Below are 20601 nucleotides of genomic sequence, written 5' to 3' on the forward strand. Positions count from 1 at the left end.
TCTCTGAAAGGTAGAACCTCTTTCAGGGTATGGCATTTCTGAACATGCCCTCACAGACCCCCAGCTACCTATCACTGGCAGAAGCAAGTAGTAAAGTGGCAGGATTACTCTTCCTTTTGAATGAGGAGCACGACAAACCCAAAGCTAGGCTCTGGCACCCCTAAAGGAAAGCAAAATAGGGCAAGACTTATGAAAATTCAAAGAGTTTCCGGGGGAAGAAGGCATCTCTTATCTTAGCATGTTGCTTTCCCTTGGGCTTTTACTCCAAAGAAGTATTACATCCTGATGACACATCTTAAATATATTTATATATGTTTATAATATTACACATATATATAATGTATATATCATATATAACATATACACTATGCATTTTCAATATATATTTATATACATGTATATACCTACAACACATATACCTTATTATGGTAAAATATACAGAACATAAAATTTACTACTTTATCCATTTGTAGGTATCCAATTCAGTGCCATTAAGTACATTTGCAATAATGTGCAACCATCACCACTATCCATCTCCAGAACTTTCTTATCATCCCAAGCAGAAACTATACCCACAAAACGATAATTTCCCATTTCCACTCCTCCCGTCTCTGGTAGCCTCTATTCTCTTTTCTGTCTCAATGAGTTTGCCTATTCTAGGTTCCTCACGTAAGTAGCATCATCATACAGATTTGTCCTTTGTGGATAATGGATGTTTCAGACACACAGGAAGGAGGAAAAGAAACTGAGACAAGCCTAATGCAGCCTGGTTCTTTTACCCCTTGTCACGTGCTGACTTCCCTCACATGTAGGATCATCCCTCCTTCCCTGAAAGTCATGATGTCAGCAGACTCCTTTTCGTAGCTTACGAGGCAGTTCATCTCATTTCGTTCCTGTTTTGCACGGAGACCGATTTCTCCTTTGCTGACTTCCTTAGCTGAGCTCAACAACAGGGTCGCGTCCCTGCTCATGGCACAAATCACTTCTTGTGAAGTCTGGCTGGGTTTGGAAGGGCAGCTGCCAGGCTTCTGCTCCCCTGTGAGGCTCGTCCTGGCCACAATGGAGACTTGTGTGTGACCAATGGGTGCTGGGCAGGAGCCCAGTTAGATGAAGCCGTGAGTTGTTCCTGATATGCTCACTGCCCTGGGGCCCCAGGGCGTGGAGGGCACTGTGACCTGGAAGATGACCTTCCCCATGAAAAAGAAAACCAACCTCTGCTTTTCCTGAGTGGTTTTTGGCTTGTAATTATCAGTGACTTTCTCAGCATTGAACAATTGATTGGGCAGTCTTGGAAAGCCCATACTCAGCATTTAGGACTTAGGAAATTCTACCTCCAGAACTCTAATCTCAGAGGGGACAGTCGATTGCCAGTATTCCTTATTTGAAACACCTGTCCTTGAGCTTTCTCTCTTAGTTGTAGAGATAAGCTTGCAGAATGTGGCCTCCTTTATTTGTGATTAGATGTTGAATGTGGATGTTCAAGTTTATAGGATGCCCACATAACAGGGCATAGGCCAGCCTATTTACTTTTGATAAAGATGATTCCAAAGTGAATTCAAAGGGGACTGACCAAATCTTACCATCTTGGTCTAAAATCTCCTAGTGTCCCTACAAGAATGCTTTCTTTGCCTTGGATTTGTCCAGTCTACCACCTAGTACAGTTTGGTTTCTGTTGGTTGTTGTTTTTTTTTTTTTTTTTCCTTTGAATAGTAGACTTACTGGTTTACTTTGCATGACATTTTTTCTGTCCACTTCCTCCTGATTCCTTTCCTCTTTTAATTATTGCTTGAAAATTCTCATGCTTCGCCCCTCGATTTCATTATTTTTCTGTGTAGCATGGTGGAAAAGGGACATAAGGTTTGGTTGATGGAGACCTCGGTCTTCAGAGCCTAACTGTGCTTTACTAACTGTGTGACCTTGGGCAAGTAACTTAACCTCTTTAAGACACAGAGGAAGAATCTGTGGAAACAAATGATATTCCGGAATATTGATAGGATGGCTCAAAAATAATTTGTAAAAGTACCCGAGCCCACATATACATTTTTTTTTTTTTAGTTTAATGTAAGCCCTTCCCAGTCTGTCTTCAGCCCATCCGAATTCCTGAGACAGAACCCCAAAAGTTCAGAGTCCTTTCCGGTCTAAGCGGTTCTAGGCTCCAAACAGGCTGTGCTCAGTGTTAAGTCGGGTGACTGACAGCTAGTGTTCACCAGACTCTGACTTAGGATCAGAGACTACCTGACGCCGCCCCTTAGCCACTCCAGTCTAGGCTGTGCCAGGAAAAGCGTGTTCCAAAGAGACATCCAGCAAATAAAGCCCAACATACCCGTGAGCTGGTTCCACAACCTGGAGGTGACCCAGGATAAAGCCAAAGAACCGAGGGAGGTGCGATGCGGTTGGCTTACCCTGCAGAAGGGAGTCTTTTAAGTAATCCTAGATCGGCTCACCCGCTGCCTGTTGCTACCGGGGCAGGTAACTCCGAGATTCTTCCCCCAACAGAGGTTAGGGCGCTGGCGGAGCGTGTTCAGCCTCCCTAGGGGCGAAGGGACACCGTGCACTCAGCCCTACCAATGGTCAGGGCTTCGGTGTCTGAGCGTGACAACATTCTGTTTTGGTTGGCAGCTTCTCGCCAGCGTCCACCTAGATCTGGACGCAACCCGCGGCACCCCTCGCTTCCAGAGGACTAGGTGATGAGTAGGTAGGTCGGAGGCTGCCAGGGAAGTCGCCGTCGTGGGGCTCCGCGCGGAGCAGCCCGCTGAGGTCACGCTCGGGGGAAGCTTTAGGTCTCGGTCGCGCGCGTAGATCTCTGTGCGGACGAATCCCGAATACTCGGCAGGATCACGCGTTCTCTCAGGCAATTGTACTGAACGCCAAATACCGCTGCCCGGGGGAGGGGGGGAGCTGGGAATTCTCGTCCGCCAGGTCTGCGGGCATCTCGGTATTTCAACCCCAGAAAGCGCGTTTGCGGCTCAGCGCCCCCCACCCCCCCCCCCCCCCCCCCCAGCGAGGGCACGGCGTGATTTCGGGAGGGAACGCGGGGGGAGGGGAGCACGGCGGCCCCCGGCTGTCCTAGCCCGCGTCACCCGGCTCGGGGGTGGGCGGCCGAGGACACGGCTGCGGGGGGAGGGGGGGGGCAGCGCGGGGGCCGCAGTTCCTTCCGGCTCGCGTCCTCCGCGTCTCCCCGCCGGCTGCAGGCCCGGCCGCTGCGCTTCGCTTCCTCGGGGACCTTCTCGGATTGCTGCGGTGGCCCGGGATTTCGATGGGGGTGGGGTGGCGGCGGCGTGGCAGCGTCAGGGCGCCGCTTCCCCCTCCTCGCTCCCTCTTTCCGCCGCGGTGGCGCGCTCCCGGAGCCCAGCGAGCCGGGAGCCGACGCGATGCGCGCACCTTGGTGAGCGGGGGTGAGCGGGCCGGGGGCGCGAGGGGCGCCGGAGGTGGGTAACGCCGGCGCGGTGAGGCTGCTGCAGCGGTGAGGGGCGGGGGGGGGGCGAGGGGCGCCGGAGAGGCGTGCGCGAGCCCGGGGGCACGCCGGGGCAGGGGCCGGGCAGTGCCGAGGCCCCTGGGCGAATGGAGGAGGGGGCTGCTCTGCAGGGATGGCGGGTTTTTATGGAATCGACCTCGCAAAAGGGGGCGATCCCGTGCTCGGCTTGGATCCGGAAGGCTCAGGAACGGAACCTCGAAGACACTTCAGCGCCGGGCGAAGGTCAGTGAGCCCAAAGCCTGCGCCCTGCGTGGCCCCAGGCACCGCGCTCCGGGCGCGCAGGCTTTTCTCGGTTCCCCAAAAGCGCGCGCACAGATGGCGAAGGCCCGCGGAGGATCCGCTCCCCACACACCCAGCCCTATGTATGGATGTCTGGTGGCCCAAACCCATAAACTTCCTGTTACTTAACCGAGCTGGGTTAGTGAGCGCACGGCCGGTTGTGTGGTCCCCAGCGCCCACCGAGAAGTCCACCTGCTGACACTGCGGCGGGGAAAGCGGAGATGCTGCGCTGCACCCCCACCCCGCTCCAGCCTGCCGGTGGCCGCGGTGAGGTTCGCCACCCTCCTGCCACATTGATACCGTCAGCCTGGAGAATGTGGAGAACCGCCGGAAGAGGGGTTATGTAGCCCGAATGGGAATCAACACGATAAGGAAGGGGTATATTCCGGAACCGTGCTTACTGTGTTGTTGCAATGGCACTTGGAAGGATCTCTGAACTGACGGTATGTTGGGAAAGCGCAAAGGACTGAGGGTCTGCAACCTTGGGTTCCGGGGACTCTGTCCTGAAAGGCTGAATAGCAGCAGTGAGGTCTGGGCAAGTCAAGAAACCTTGTTTGTGTGAGAAGCAGCAGGGTGATCCCTGCCCTACCTCACTGGACGGTAACTGGAGGAAGAGTAGGGTTTTGAAAAGCAGAAGTGTGGTTTCTATAAATTAAGGTATCACCACATTGCTGCGCACACCTCCCTCCTGGCCGCCAGCAGAACCTCGTTTGGAGCAGAGGTAAGGCAGCACCTTCAGGGTAGTGCGGGCACTTTCCCGCTTACCTGTCCACGATGTCCGGGTGTGGCTCTTCCTCAGTGTTTCGTTCTGGGCCCTCTTGCGAGCAGTACTGCCTGACGCTGCGCATCAGTGTGACCTCAGGGTTCAGGAACTGTGCCTTCCTCATCTTCTTTAGGGCCGGAGGGAGATGCTAGGAAAGTTGATGAAAACCGGTCGTGGCCTCTGGGGGTTAGATTTGGTTTGAGATGCTCTTCATGACTCTGAAAACATCCTTAGCCTTCTGAAGTTGGAGGTCGTGTTTTCTGACACAGGGAAGACTGCCAGCACCAAGGATAAACGTGCAAGAATAAGCGTTTTAACTGGAATGGTCTTTAGAGGAGGATAAGCAAAGAGGTCAAGAAAGACTGCGTTGCTCGCGAACACATTTTCCCCACCTGTCTGAGGGCACACAAAGAATAGCTTTGCCAAATTTGAATAGTTTCCCTTGTTACTAAATTGAGATTCGTATTTCTCATATGGAAAGGAAAGAGTCACATGGTTGGTTGCATTACTGTTAAAATTGAAGCAGTTCTTTTTAAATAAGCTTGTCAAGCCTTCCAGAGATTATAAACATGAGCAATAGTAATGCCTGTGTGTCATATTGTATCCTTCCTAAAGAGATAAGGTGTGCAAGTCAATATTACCAAGACCTCTGATTGTTTTTGCATTGTCATTTTTTTTTTTTTAGCATTTACTTATTTTTGAGAGACAGAGCTGTAGCAGGGAAGGGACAGAGAGAGAAGGAGACACCGAATCTGAAGCCGGCTCCAGGCTCTGAGCTGTCAGCACAGAGCCCGACGTGGGGCTCGAACCCATGAACTGTGAAATCGTGATGTGAGCCAAAGTCGGAGGCTTAACCGACTGAGCCACCCGGGCGTCCCGAGTTTTCATTTTAATTAAAAAGACTTGAAAGATGACTCATTTGCAAAGTTGGGAACTAAAACTAGGTCTCCTTAATTGTGCTGTCATACACTGAAGTCTAAGTCTGTAAAATTACACTGATGGTGATGATAAAGCCAACTTTTATGGAATAGTGTCTGTCGGACTGAGATATGCATGTTACAATTCGTTAAGTTCTCACAACAATCAGTAAAAAAAACTGAAGCACAGAGAGGTTAAGTGCCTTGCCCAAGGTCACACAGCTGGTAAGTGAGGAATTTCTCAGATTGGCATAAAAATTATATTTGATTGGGACTCTTTTTCTTCCCCCTTAATTTTTGTGCTGTTGTATCTTACACATACAGAAGCATGAGGGTGAGATTGGGGGGCTCTGGAGCAAGGTTCCAGGGTCCCAGTGCTGAGCTTGCTGCTCAGTTGCTGTGTGTGGTCTTCACTTCCTTTTCCTAGGCCTCAGTGTTCTCATCCACAAGATAGTAATAATAATCCTATATTGAATGATGCTTTATTTCTCACGTGTGAACCGTGAAAGGGAAATATTGCCGCAGGTAAAAGGAAGTCTCAGAGGCAGGTGTTTTTGTCGTCGTTAACAGTAGGCTGGAAAATGACAAAGGAGAAGCAGCTGAAATGATCTACACACTTAAATGTGATCTGCTCAACAACTAATGTTTGAAAATTCCTTAAAAAAATATTTTGGTTCAGGGGCGCCTCGGTGGCTCAGCCGGTCAAGCGTCCAACTTCAGCTCAGGTCATGATCTCATGTCTCATAGGTTCAAGCCCCACATCTGGCTCTGTGTTGACAGCTCAGAGCCTGGAGACTGCTTCAGATTCTGTGTCTCCCTCTCTCTGGCCCTCCCCAACTCGGTTTCTCTCTCTCTCTCTCTCTCAAAAATAAATAAACACTAAAAGAAAAATTAAAAAAAAATATTTTAGTTCTGTTCTTGGATCCTTAGTTTTACATTTACTGAAAGAGATAAATGTAAATTGGACCTCAAAGTTTTGGGGGCAGGTGACCTTGAAAAGCACCCATGGCCAACAGGTGCTCTGCTCTAGTTGATTTCAGGTGATGAAGACTGAAGGGCGGTGTGGGATTCTTTTTAATCCTTAGGCTCCTCGACATTCTCTTATTTCAGCAATCTATAGTGGGTCAGGAAACAAGTGTCCTGGGAACATCTGTAAAGTACCTCCCTATTCTCTCTTTCTTTATTTGGAAGCTGTTTTTAGAAGACAGCTTTTGGGACGGCTATTTTAATACGGTAGGTCGGGAGACTTGAGCTTTTATTTATGCACATTTTAAGAGTGTTTTAAACCGTCAAATCACTTGAACTGTCCTATGACATACATAAAACCTGTTCTTTGTTTTGTGTTGTTTTTCCTGCTGGCTCACTCTTCGTTCAAACTCGGTCTCTGTGGAGATTTGGGCCAAGGTCACTGACATTGCCAGCAGCTACTTCGTGCTTGATAAACTTGGATAGTCTCCAGAAACGTTTGAATCTCTGAGATTTAAAGGTCTTTCCTTCATCCCTGTGCTGTTGCGGGTAAGAATGCGAACTTGGGAGCAAGACTGCTTGGGTGTGCAACGCTCCCCTTTATTGGCTGTGCCTCGGGTCTGCATCTGTAAAATGAAAACAGTGTTGTTGTATCTACCTCATAGGTTGTTAGAGGGATCAAGTGCGTGTGTGTGTGTGTGTGTGTGTGTGTATAGAAAATCTAGAACAGTGCCAGGCACCTGCTAAACTTCATGCAAGTGTTAGTTATGAGCCGATGACGATGGCTAAGATAATAGGTGAGTACTCTGGAGGAAAAAAAAATAGAGCAGTAAATGAGGATAGTGTGCACCTTAGGGATGCAGTTTTAAAAAGGGTGATGAGGAGAGTCTCATTCCAAAGGTACTTTTGAATAAAGATGGCGGTGCCGAAGACTATAGAGGAGTGTAGGGGAGGGGTGCAGAAGGGTATAGAGGTGTAGGGATGTAGAGGTAATAGATAAGGAGGTCAGAGAGGTAACTCAGGGACACACGGACAGATATTGCAAGTGTTGAAGCGTTTATTTTTGTTTGTTTGTTTGTTTGTTGGGACCAGCAGAACCTCCCTCACGGTGCTGGTTTAAAGAGAAGGGTGGGTGTCTGACCTCTGGGTGTAGGGTCTGGGAACCAGTGCCCAGTTACTGGTTGCCATCACATTGATGATGTTGTCTTTACCAGTCCTTGGTTTCGTTTTTTTTGTTTTTTTTTCTCTTTTCTTTTTCTAGATAGTTCTGCTGTGGCATTTTCACTTCTTCCTCTCTCTTCTCTATACCTACTTTAGGCACACATATTCAGTATGCCTCTTATTTGCTCTCTGTTTCCCCTTTCAGCTTTCAGTACCTTAGTTTGCAGCCTGACTTAGAGCCAGCGCTCCTTCCATCCCTCTGCCCATGCACACCAGCATTCTCCAGGCTTCCTAGACCTTGTTTGAAGAGAGATGGGTACTTCCTCCCATCTCATGGTTTTTTTTTTTTTTTTTTGGACAGCATTATTGAGATTGAGATAGAATTCACATAACCTACAATTCACCCATTTACAGTGTACAAGTTAGTGGCTTTAATATATTCACAGATATGTGTCCTCACTGTCACGGTTGATTTGAGAACATTTAGAACCTCAAAAAGATACCCTGTACCCATTAGCTCTCACTGTTTATGTTCTCGTTCCCTCCTCCCCACCCCCCCCCCAAAAAAATAACTCCACTCATCTATGTTTTGTCTGTATGGATTCGCCTATTCTGGACATTTCATAAAAATGCATCGGTAAATACGAAATACCTTTTGTGCCTGGTGATTTCACTTAGTATAATGTTTTCAGGGCTCACCCATGTCGCAGTGTGTGTTAGTACTTTGTATTGTGGCTAGATAATACCGCATCGCATGCAGCCCCATGCTTGGTTTACCCGTTCATCAGTTGATGGCCATTTGGGTTGTTTGTCCCTTTTGGCTGCTGTGACTATTTCTGCCGTTGACATTTGTGCGCAAGTTCTCGCGTGAGCACATGCTTTCGTTCTCTTCGGTATATCCTCAGGAGTGGAATTGCTAGGTCAAATGGTAACTGTATGCTTGACCATTTGAGGAACTGCCGGACGGTTTTCCAGTACGGCTCCCCATTTTATTTGGCCCAAACATGGGAACTTTGCCATTGTTCCAATGCAGGTTCCTATGCTTACTTCGGGTAGAGTTTTGAATTAATGTTTTTTGTAAGTCTTATTCAGTTATGTGATGTTCGTGTGTAAGTAATTTTTTGTTTGTTACTGTTTTTTTAAATATTTTTTAATGTTTTGTTTATTTTTGAGACAGAGGGAGAGACAGAGTATGAGCAGGGAAGGGGCAGAGAGAGAGGGAGACACAGAATCTGAAGCAGGCTCCAGGCTCTGAGCTGTCAGCACAGAGCCTGATGCGGGGCTCAAACCCACGACCCTTGGGATCATGACCTGAGCTGAAGTCAGACGTTTAGCCGACTGAGCCACCCAGGTGCCCCTGTTTGTTACTGTTTTTTATATAAAAGGTTTTAAGTAAAACATTACTTGAGTGGTGGTATGTACCTTTAGGTTACAAGATGATTTATTGGAAAGCAAGAACAAAATGTTATGTTCATGAATTTTTACATTACATATTAGTATACCTGTGCCTCTATAAGGTTTATAAATAAATATTGGAGCTGTTTGTACAATCACTTTTGTTTTTTACACAAATAGGTGTAATCATAACATTCTGGGCACAACTGTTCTAAAGACATGGAATCAAATACAGTGGTGTGGTTCTTAATCCTTTGTTTTGTGACAGATTTAATAGGAATGTTCTTAAATTTACATTGCTAACGAAATTGAAAATATCCCAACTTCAGCCCTAGTGATATACATAAATAGGAGTGGAAGGAGCTTTGGATCAGGTGTCAGACTTTTGTTTTTTTGTTCTCCTGGTAAATTACTGATGGTGAGGCCTTGGGCAAGCCCCCTAACGTTCTTCACGTCCGTTCCCAAATTGGCATAATACCACCTGAAACACTCCGCGAGAGTGGTCACTGTGACCTACACGGTGACCACAGGAAGTTAGTCATTTGTGTGTCTTAGGCAACCTTGCAGTTTTCTCAGGCACGTGGTTCGTGTTCCTTGGTCTTTGCCTTCGTGGGGTCTTCCCAGGCGAACCTTACCCCGCGCATTTGTCATAATTGCTTTGTGTCCTTCCTCCGTGTTCCCCTGACGGCGGACCTTCCAAGTTAAGGGTCACTGCCAAAGTTCAGGCAGGCAGGGAGGAGCCCATGTGATGCCACCAGCCTCATTGCTATATGCCATTGCAATAGAGCACTGCTTCCTTCCTGGTGCTGTTAGTGTTCGAACACAGAGTTCAGCATGTGCCGTGGTGAGGGCGCAGCTGTGTGAAAACGGCAGTTGACTCTGATTGCAGGCCGCGTTGTGGAAGCTATGGAGTCGCGTTACTGGGCCTCGAAAACAGTCGCTCTTCTGTTTGATAAGTGATGGTTTGAGTTTCTCAACATCCTTGGGGGTGGGGGTTTGTCCAAACGCAGAGCATGAAGGGAAGTAGATACGGAAAGATGGGGAGAGGACCGGGGAGCTTTGTGAACGAGACACCGTCCATGCTCTTTGCTCACCTGCATTTCGTTACTACTGAGCATGCTCAGTAAGCCGCCTTAAAGTGGGCATAAACGAATTTTACCCTTTACCCCAACTCTCGTTTGTGATTTCTGTTCTCTAGCTTCCTTTATCCTAAGGAAACAGTTGAACAGAAATTTTAGGTCGTGATCTCCAGCTTCTTCTAAAGGTTGACATCTCTTCTCCATTTTCTTTCCTAGGCGACAGAAATAACCAGCAGAACCATTCTTAGGTACTGTTGGTTTGTTCATTCGTTCATTGTATTCACACTCAACGCGTGTTTGGTTGAACACCTATTATGTGCCCTGTTCTAGATTCTGGGAACAAAGCAGTGTCCAGAGTACAATTTTTTTTTTTTTAATTTTTTTTTTCAACGTTTTTTATTTTTTTATTTTTGGGACAGAGAGAGACAGAGCATGAACGGGGGAGGGGCAGAGAGAGAGGGAGACACAGAATCGGAAACAGGCTCCAGGCTCCGAGCCATCAGCCCAGAGCCTGACGCGGGGCTCGAACTCACAGACCGCGAGATCGTGACCTGGCTGAAGTCGGACGCTTAACCGACTGCGCCACCCAGGCGCCCCCAATTTTTTTTTTTAAAACAGTTACCCTCAGAGATTTTCCATTCTAGTGGGTGTTCGTGTTTGAGGCTAAATACAATGGGGATTAATGCCAAGGAGTAAGGAGAAAACCAGAGGTGGGAAGCGGGGCGGGGGGTGGGGGGAGAGGAATTACTGGCTGGGGCAGTTGCCATGACATAGGGTGACCATGGAGGCCTCACTGAGGAGGTAACCTTTAAGATCAGTCTTCAGTGCTCCTAATCATGTATACAGTTGGTAGTTAGTGCTGAGGCAGAGAACATCCTAAATCCGAAATCTGACATGCTTGTGTCTATTCATGGAGTCACTCTAAGATTGTTAGGGGTATTGGGAGCGAAAACTGCTCATGTACATCAAAATTCTGGCTGCTTATGGTCTGAAAGATGTTTATGAGGTCACTATAGAGGTCACGGTGACTCATGCCCAACCGAGTCGTCCACCCCTTTGGCAAAAGCTGCATCTCTGCAGTCAGTATTGTGGCTCTGAGCTTGTCCTCATTATGCAGTCGTTCGTGATGGAACCACTGACTTTGATGGGCAGAGACCCATCTAGAATGACTTGCCAGGGGGAGTCCAGGAATCTCTCTCTTGTCTAGGACCTTTGCTGCCGCATATATGTTAACTAGTGGTAATCTGGCCTGTGCTCACCCTCAACAGGAAAATCACAGTAGAAATGATGGTAAGCTTCGTAATCTTCCTTTACAATGTTTTGGGAAGGGGGCCTGGGTGGCTCAGTCGGCTAAGCGTCTGACTTCGGCTCAGGTCATGATCTCTCAGTTCGCGTGTTTGAGCCCCATGTCGGGCTCCATGCTGATGGCTCGGAGCCTGGAGCCTGCTTTGGACCCTGTGTGTGTGTCTCTCTCTGTACCTTCCCTGCTCTCATTCTGCCTCTCTCTCTCTCTTAAAAAAAATAAACATTAAAGAAATTTTTTAAGTGTTTTTGGAAATAGATTTTAGCTTTGTACCTAAGCCTTGCTAATTCAAAGGACGCCATTTATCACAATGGGACGCATTTTGGGAAGATGTCAACCACTGCTTAAACCCATACTACCTGCCGGCCGTCGGCACTGAAATGTACGAATGTATAGGTTCAGTCACTGTCTTCCCTCTGCCGGAATGTAAGCTATTGGGAGAAGCACGGACTTATTTTGCTCCAGCGCTTCCAAAACAAAAACAGTGCCAGTCATGTAGTAGTTGCTCAGTAAATATTTAATTGATTACCAGACGACAAGCAAGGTGACAGTGAGCCAAAACACCGTATGATGGTATTTCATGAATTATCTGTTGCCCCAAAGATCAGGCCGTGGTGATGTGGACCCCCGGGGCTAGGGCCAGTGCTTTGTTTCTAACCATGGCTCTCTCCTGTGTCAGTCTCCCTCTCAGAGAGGCTCGTGCTCCCGAGTGACTGTCCAACCTGGCTTGTCATCCTCTCTCTGCCTCTATGGGCCTATCCCAGCTCTAAAATGTGCTCGTTTTATAACCTGGAAAAGCCAACACCTGCTGGTTGTTTGTGTGAAACAAGAACACCTTTCTAGAAGGAAGTGGAGCAAGTACCGCTTCTGGAAATCACTTTTGAAAAGGAAGTCTGTTTCTGCTCAGTGCCGCTAAGTCAGTTCCGTATCTGGGAGGCTCATAAATAACATCATTCTTCGTGAACTGTGGTCTTTAATCTGTTTGTAAAACACACAGGGATCCCTGCCACTTGTCATTGGTTTGAGGCTGTACATTTCTTTATGTGATTTCACATCTGTAATCATCTCCCCCCCCCCCCAAGAACAGCTATGACATGTAAAGAATTGATCATAGAATATGACTCATACAGCTTCATTCTCTTGGAAACAATGACGTTATCATGAGCTATGGACTCAGAACTAAAAGTTTAGCGAAAGAAAATTAATAAAAAGCAACATGAACAAAATTGTTCATCGCTATCTATTTTATAACTGCGAAAAACTAAAAATACGTTCCCGTCAGTAGTCTGGTGACGTAAATTATGATCCTTTTATACTATAGAAAGTGGTAAGATAGTTGACTGATACACAGCCTCAAGAACTTGTTGAGAGAAAAAGAAGTCTCATTATAGATTTTGTCCAGTGTGAGCTCATGTGTACGTATAAAAGAGAAAACAAAACACATCTTCTGATCTGCCGTATGTATGTTAATTCATAGGGAAAAGTCTGGAAGGGATGAAGTGGTTACCGATGTCATTTCTGGGACTGAGGTAGGATTGGCAGGTTTGGCACAATGTGAGTGCTTCGTTCACTCTAGGCTTCTGTGTTTTTACCATTTCATAAAAACACAGTCATGGTTCCCATTTGTAATTGTGATACTCAGAATTATTGGAGGGGAAAAGACGTGTGGCAAAGAGAAATTGGGGCACCAGGTGAGATTTGAGGTCTGGAGAAAGAAGACGAAGCACTTCAGATGAATTCTGACAATTGCCACCACATCCCATGATATTTTGTGAGCAGTGATTTGGAGCTCACACAGTATCGTGCAGTATTATATGTATACCATATACAAACACGCACACATACGTATACATATGTATGTATATATACATCATTTCAAAAGGTTTGACCTAGGATGGAGGGCCCCCACCTCAAGAAAACCCAAGGAATTTAGTACAGTTTTCACATGTACCTTTTTTTGGTCTATTTGTAGACGTTGAGAAAAATGTCATATCTTCAGGAAACATGGATTCACTTCTATCCTTGTACAAACAGTTCTGTCACAGTAACAGAGCAGTTGTATCTACCACGGAAATCTTCTCTCTAGCTCACGATGTTATTTCCACCGTTGAATTTGCTCTTTCAGTCGTAAGTTTATTGAGGTCCCGCGTGCAGCCATCGGACCTGGCAGAGAACAGACGAGGCCCCATGTTCTTGTGGAGCTTATCGGCAGGGGGGGACCGTGGGGGCGGAGGGGAGTGACAGTGAGGGGTGGAAAAAAAATGAGGAAGTGAGACTACTAGGATGAAAATTAAGCAAGGTGATGTGATAGAGAGTAACTGGGGAACTACTTTAAGAGAGGTGGTTAAGAAAGACTTCTTTGAGGAAGTAATTGATAAACCAAAGCATGCAACAGGACAGGAAGGAGCCAGATGTATGATCAGTTGGGGGAAGAACGTTCCAGGCAGAGGGACTAGAACAGCAGCAGTAGGGTGGGTGAGAGCTTGTAGCACGTGAGAGTTTGGTGAGTGGTTGGGACTTATGGAGGGTGGACAGAGATAAGTGAGAGAGGTCTGCAGGACGGGATCATGTCATGCCTTAAGGACAAGGTAAGGATTTTGGATTTTATTTCCAGAGTTGATGGGAAGCTGGTCGGGGGGGGGGGGGTGGATGGTGATTAGGGGAATGACATCTGATTTACACCTATTTTTTAAAATATTTATTTTGGGGAGCGCACAAGCCAGGGAGGGGCGGAGAGAGGGGGACAGAGGATCCAAAGCAACCTCGGCTCTGACAGGCTTACAGCAGCGAGCACCATGTGGGGCTCGAACTCATAAACTGCGAGATCATAACCTGAGCTGAAGTTACCGACCGAGCCACCCAGGTGCCCCGTGACTTACACTTAAAAAGATCTCTCTCTGCGTACCTCTTGATTATAAGTTGGCCAGAGTTGAAGCGGCAAAACCCACTGGAAAGATGGGAGGAGGCCCAGGTGGGAGAAGATGGTGACTTAGATTAGGGCAGTGGCGATAGAGCTGAATTTGCTAATGGATTAAAGATGGAGAGCTACGGAAAGATAGATCAGAGAGGACTTCCAGAGTTTGGGCTTTAGCACCTGGGAGGTGTGGTTCCTGAGATGGGAAAACTAGGGAGGAGCAGACTTGGGCGAAATTAGGGTCTGTTTTGGATGTGTCAGGTTGTGGTGCCCCCTGGATGAATGTCAAATAGGCAGCAAAATATGGTAGCCCATAGTTGGGCGGGGCGGGGCGGGGGGAGGGTGTCAGGAGTAGGGATCCAGGTGCAAGCCCTCTGGATACATAACGGTGGTATCTAAAGCCCTGGAACTGGGGTGCCGGGGTGGCTCAGTCAGTTATGCATCTGACTTCGGCTCAGGTCATGATCTCATGGTTCGTGAGTTCAAGTCCTGCATCTGGTGAGCATGAGCCTTGCTTCTCTCTCTCTCCCTCTCTCTCGGGCCCGCTCTCACTTATACCCTGTCTCTCTGTCTCTCTCTCTCTCTCAATAAATAATAAATAAATAAAGCAAGCCAGCCTTGGAACTGACTCCCAAGCCTCAGCTCACCACCTTGTAGCCCTGTTCTCCACTCTCCCCTTACGCTAAGCTCACCGAAGCAGACCACTTTCATTTCTTCCTCTTGCTGACCTTGCTTGTGCTTCCAGGGCTGCTTGGAGCCTGCCAGTGTGAAGGACAGTGGGAGCAGTAGAAAGTCGCGGGCTGGGCCAGTGACCACGGGGACCAGGGTGCTTCTCTCTTATCATAAACTAAGTCCCATAAAGCAAAGTTTTTAGTGCTGTGAGTTGCCCTCAGTTTCACGTGCCGCTTGTCTGCTTTGTTGAAATACAAGCACAGACTAAACAAAAATAAGGAACTGTGAAAATGTGTCTTTACTTCCGAATGGTATTCCCATTTCGGGTTTGACATTTAATTTCGTTGGAAGAATGCACGGCTGTCTTTCACTTTTATCTGTCGTATCAGCAGTTTGCTTATATGACTGTGTCCTTGTATAAAAGCAGTCCTCGTTTATGCCCTGAAAACCCTTTCCTATCCTGATGTCACGCCTCGTGTGTTTGCTGCCAGTTTTATTGCTGATTTGTTTGTTTATTTCTTGTCAATCCAAGTGGAATTTACTGTATTGTACAGAGCGAAGTACAAACTTATTTTTTGTTTCTTCTCCTCAAAAGATTTTGGAGTTTACAAATAGGACTGAGTTCTTACTTACCTTGAATGATTTTTGCTCATTGCAGGTAAGCTCTCTGGACCTCAGCTGGCCTCATGGTGAGTTCAAGGCCCTAATCCAGTAGTCCAACGGAGTTCACGCCACCCTGAGCCTGGAAAGATGGTGTCACAGTCTATGGGCCGGCAGGATTCTCCTGTGCACCCTTGGGAAGGGGTCAGCAGTGACCCTGGTGACGTTGAGGACTCGCCCAATCTCCTGGACACTGACCAGCCTCCTTGCAAATCAGACGTCAGGTTCATGAGGCACAGAGCTGCCTGGATTAACCCCCAGTGTGCGCAGCAGCAGCTACAGGATTTGCCCCCTCAGGTGCCGACAGCGGGGAACAGTGGGAACCACTTTGGAAGGGATACCGCCTGTTCCCTGGGCCCTTCACCGTCGTCCCTTGGGGACTCCATGGTGGAGACATCACTGTCCAAGGATACTGCAGACTCTGCCTGGGGCTCTGGTGACAAGAGCAGCGACTTCTCTTTTGCCTCCAAGGGAGAGCAGACAGTGCTCCCAGGAAAGTCTCCTCAGATGTCTGTGTTCACAAGCTCCAAGATTTCGGCTGCCTCCTCGTGTCCGGAAGCTGACAGCGCTTTTTTGAAGCCTTCCCATCTGACAGCTTCCGCTGATGAAGGTAACTTCAGTCGGGACTTGCCTCATTCTTGTCTGTTGACACGTAGGCTTTGCCCTGGCCTAAAGCCTGTCTTACCGTCTGTCTCATGAGGACAAAAGTCCTGGCTTTCCACTCTGATTGGAGGCCAGTGCATTAGCTCATTTAATATTCTTCAGCCCAGCTACCTGGATGCCTGGATGGTCACAAAGGGTAAAAACAAATATTTCCGCTCTCCTTCCGTAGCAAGATGTCATCTTTGCTCAGCTTAAGTGGTAATCCATGCCAGCTGCCATCTTTGAATGGTGTGTGCCTTTGGGAGCGTCCAGCTCATGAAGTTGCTGGCAAGGGAGAGTATTAGAAGTGCTCTCAATCCAGTGTGGTGGGAGAATGTGTTTCCAGACAGACTGGGCTCCATTTCACACTAGTGCTTTCGTAGGAGATGAACTCACCTCACCTACATTGACCTGGACAGGGTGTGGCTAGAAACTGGGCAGATTTAAAAACACTAATCGCAATTTCCCCAAAGACTATACAAAAGCTTTTTTTTTTTAAAACTAAAACAAGGGCTTCCATTGCTATGAAGTAATGCACATATTCCTAAAATAAGATAATGCATGCAAATGCCACTCAAGGGTCAGTAACTTCTCTTATTGCTGTTACAATTTGTGGCATTCTGTTTTTTTTAATGTTTATTTTTGAGAGAGAGAGAGAGAGAATGAGCGGGGGAAGGGGCAGAGAGAGAGAGAGACACAGAATCTGAAGCAGGCTGCAGGCTCTGACCTGTCAGCACAGAGACCGACGTGGGCCTCGAACTCATGGACTTTGAGATCATAACCTGAGTCAAAGTCGGATGCTTAACCGACTGAGCCACCCAGGCCCCCCAATGGCAATCTAAATTTTTAAAAATATATTCGTCATGTTGTATTTGTGTTAATTTATATTCTTGTTAGAGCCCTAGTTCAGAGTCAATGAAGTTTCTTTCTTTCCTAGCAGTCTGAACACTGCTGGCCTGCCTGTGTGTGTGTCTGTATGTAGCCATTTATTTATTTCTCACTAGCAAGAACCACCCCTCCACCTTTCCTAAAATATGGGGTTTCTTTGTTGTACTGGAAACACTTTTGAAAAGCTGAAGATGATGACAGTCTTTTAACATATTATTCATCGCTTAAGAACAGCAGATTTTGGACGGTCTTAAAATAGGGTCATTTTGAAAGAAGAACCAGATTTGAGCAAAATGACACGTTCTACCGGAATTGGTTCCGCAATTTAAAGTTATCCTGGAGTTTGTCTTTCTCCCATAAAGAAAACAGGTACCCTGGCCCCCTTTGTCCAAAGACAATAGCCCCCAGCAATTTCTCTAAGTATCTTTAAAAACCATCTTCACCTTGGTAGGGGGTTTCATCCCATGGGAGTAAAAAAAAAAAAAAGGAAGTCCTGAGTGATCTGGTCTTTCTTTGCTGTGGGACAGCATTGCAGAGAACAGGCATTTGCTACTAAGACACAAGATTTTTCCTATGACTGCTGCATCACGAATGATAGCACACTTTTCCTTTTCTAGATAATGTGGTAGAGAAAGGCCCTCCCCCACCCCAGCCTATAAGAATTTCTTGAGGCTGGAAGAAACAATCCCACAGTTCCTTTTTTCCTTGCGTAGGATTTGCACATTTATAGAGCACATTCACATGCCTTATCTGCTTTAATCTCCTAAGAGGTAATTATCCAGTTTAAGGCATGAGGACATTTCAAGGCAGAGGCACAACCAGCTGGTAGAGACAGAACTGGAACTGGAATCCGCGCTGTTTGATTCTTCTCTGTCCTTTTTCTTCTATACTCGGGGTCCTAACACTATGACCCGCAGGCCAGATCCAGCTGGCCTCCTGGTTTTACAAATAAAGTTTTGTTGATGTTGCTGATGGCTGCTTCCTCACTCCAGTAGCAGAACGATATAGTGCAACAGGTGGCCCTCAGATCCTGCAATATTCACTCCCTGGTCCTTTGCAGACAATGCTCACCCACCCCAGATGGATCCTGAAGCTAAGAGATTCAGCGTCCTTCACGGACCAGTCCCTTTCTTGGAGAAGAGACAGGGGATTGGGTGATTGCGGGCATCTCTGTCTGTCCCCCCGAGAGCTGTCTGATCATCAAGACGTCTATAACATTTTGTTCTAATTTAGCAGGTTGGGATAACCGAGCTCTTGAGGCTCTCACAGAAAGACTTTGCCTTAAATGCTCCAGGAAGAAATCACATGACAGGAATCATTTTGCTCTGATGGTGTTCCTGCCGGTAATGGAGTGGCTTCAGGGTGCAGAATGGATGAATCAGCGGAATATACCCTCTGTGGTTTCTTCTTGTTATTGGTCTGGAGGAAGACCATTTTAGAGAAGCAATGCTGGCCTTTCCAAATAGATTATCTCTGTAAACAAGAAGTTTGGGGTCAGTTGCAGTGCATGGGAGAAGTGATCCTATAATTTTTAGGACCCTGCTTCTAGACTGTTCCTTCTGGCCCTTCTCCATCTCTTTTAGGTAGTTTCCATGATCTCCTCCTCTTTCTACCCTCTCCTCCTCACTGGTCTCCTCCATTCCAGTGGTTCTCCCATCCCTCCTCTGAGGATCCCTCCCAATTTGCTCCAATGGGCTCTTGTAGAAACGATCACCATAAAGGCAATATCTGCAAAGCCTACCACCAGGAGGATCTGTCTTCTTCTTGCACCCTAATGTATTCTAGAATTCTGTTAATTTTAAAAAAAAACAGGTTTTAAAGGCCACTGCCTAGAATTGTTTTGTTTTCCTTGAACGTCTTTTTCTCCATTTTTAATAACTTGCTGCATTGGCAGGTGCTGTTCCAGTCGGTAGAAGAACCACTTCTTTGAATTCCTTCTCCCCAGAAGCATTCTCGCTCCCTGTCGATGTAGAAAAGGTGAACACATTTTTTTTCTTTAAAACACACACACACACACACACACACACACACACACACACACACGCAGAGTGTAAATCCCTTAGATAGTGTTCTGATTTAAATCTGGAAACCTCACTTGATGAAGGATGGCAAATAGGTTTCGTTTCAGCCTTTGGCTAGGCACAGGCCACCAGGAGCTAAGGAGGGCTCTGAGGCAGCCCCTGTGCCCAGCTGGGAAGTTTTCCATGATTGATGCATGGGTCTACCATTGGGCCATGCACCGTGTGGGGTGTATATCACAGTAAATTCAACTTAGCTTGTCTTTGGGTCTCAGTGGGCTAAATTTGATGTGTCTGGAAGATATGGGCTGTACCTCATGTGATAACTCAGTTAAATGAACATTTAAATTTTTTTTAAATTTATTCATTTTTAAGAGAGAGAGAGAGAGAGAGAGAGACAGGGTGTGAGCTGGGGAGGGGCAAAGAGAGAGACACAGACTCTGAAGCAGGCTCCAGGCTCTGAGCTGTCAGCACAGAGCCCGACACGGGGCCTGAACTGAAGGACCGTGAGATCATGACCTGAGCCGAAGTCGGACGCTCAACCGATTGAGCCACCCAGGTGCCCCTTAAATGAACATTTATATTCCTATACATTAACTCTGCTTAAATACGGCGTCTTGGTTTTCAATTTAATACACCCTCAATAAAGAACAGTTGGTTACGCTTGCAATTTAACTGATAATTATTTTTCTGCAGGAAAATGCCCACTTTTACGTAGCGGATATGATGATAGCAGCCATGGAGGAAATAAAGTGTACCATCCTCGGTCAACAGCACACACAGAACTGGAGCGTAGAAGAAGCCAGTGCGTCGCTCGGGAATGATCAGGCAGACCGCGAAATGGCCTTTTATACGAGTATAAAGCAGGAATCTGGGTCTTCTGACTCTTCTGACAGTGGCTACGAAGGCAAGTGGGGCAAATCAGAGAGACTTTGCGCTGTGTTCTTGACGTACGTCTCTTTTCCTGTCACACCCCGAAGTATGTCTTCAAATCTTTTGTCTAAAACGTCCTAAATAACCATCATCCTCACCATCTCTGCCGTTTGGGCTCGGCATCCATTATCCTGCTCCCCTCTGTCGTTACATCGATGCGTTGTTCTGATTTGGACTCCATCCTACTTTGTGTTTGGCAGTGGCTGCTGGCTTCCCTCTTTCCCTGTTTTCTGCCACGTGGCCTTCCGCCAGCTCTTCTCACACATTGCTTCTTTTTTCCAAGTAGACCTCTTTTCATTCATTCCACAAACCAGGATTCTGAGATCCTGGATGCCGGGAATCAACAGGCAACAAGATACATTATTACATCCCTCAAGGAACATCCCTGCGGGAGCTGGATAGACACCGAGGACTGTTGTGTGGGGTCAGCCTGGTAGCGGAGGCAGGGGCCCCATGCAGCGGGCCCCAGAGCAGGAGGAGCGGGCCTTGCTGTGGCAACCGGGGAATCCTTCCTGGAGAGGAGGGTACCTCAGCCG

The 20601-nt window shown here is 47.2% G+C and overlaps 1 protein-coding gene across 8 annotated transcripts in view; it reads left to right on the forward strand.

Moving 5' to 3' along the window:
• The first annotated feature begins 3178 nt into the window (after nt 1–3178).
• Nucleotides 3179–20601, forward strand: part of RUBCNL (rubicon like autophagy enhancer) — a 42803-nt gene continuing 25380 nt past the window's right edge. The window contains exons 1-5 of one of the 8 annotated variants that reach the window (XM_049646951.1): nt 3179–3385; nt 3622–3697; nt 15583–16194; nt 19009–19091; nt 19829–20039. In XM_049646951.1, the coding sequence (XP_049502908.1) occupies nt 15675–16194; nt 19009–19091; nt 19829–20039 (814 nt within the window). In that variant the 5' untranslated portion in view covers nt 3179–3385; nt 3622–3697; nt 15583–15674. Of the gene's footprint in view, nt 3386–3621; nt 3698–3719; nt 4476–4499; nt 6950–10815; nt 11326–13630; nt 13927–15582; nt 16195–19008; nt 19092–19828; nt 20040–20601 lie in introns of those variants that run through there. The other 7 variants (XM_049646950.1, XM_049646949.1, XM_049646952.1 and 4 more) reach the window with 7 other exon arrangements.

Source organism: Panthera uncia, assembly GCF_023721935.1.
Source record: "Panthera uncia isolate 11264 chromosome A1 unlocalized genomic scaffold, Puncia_PCG_1.0 HiC_scaffold_16, whole genome shotgun sequence".
NCBI lineage: Eukaryota > Metazoa > Chordata > Mammalia > Carnivora > Felidae > Panthera > Panthera uncia.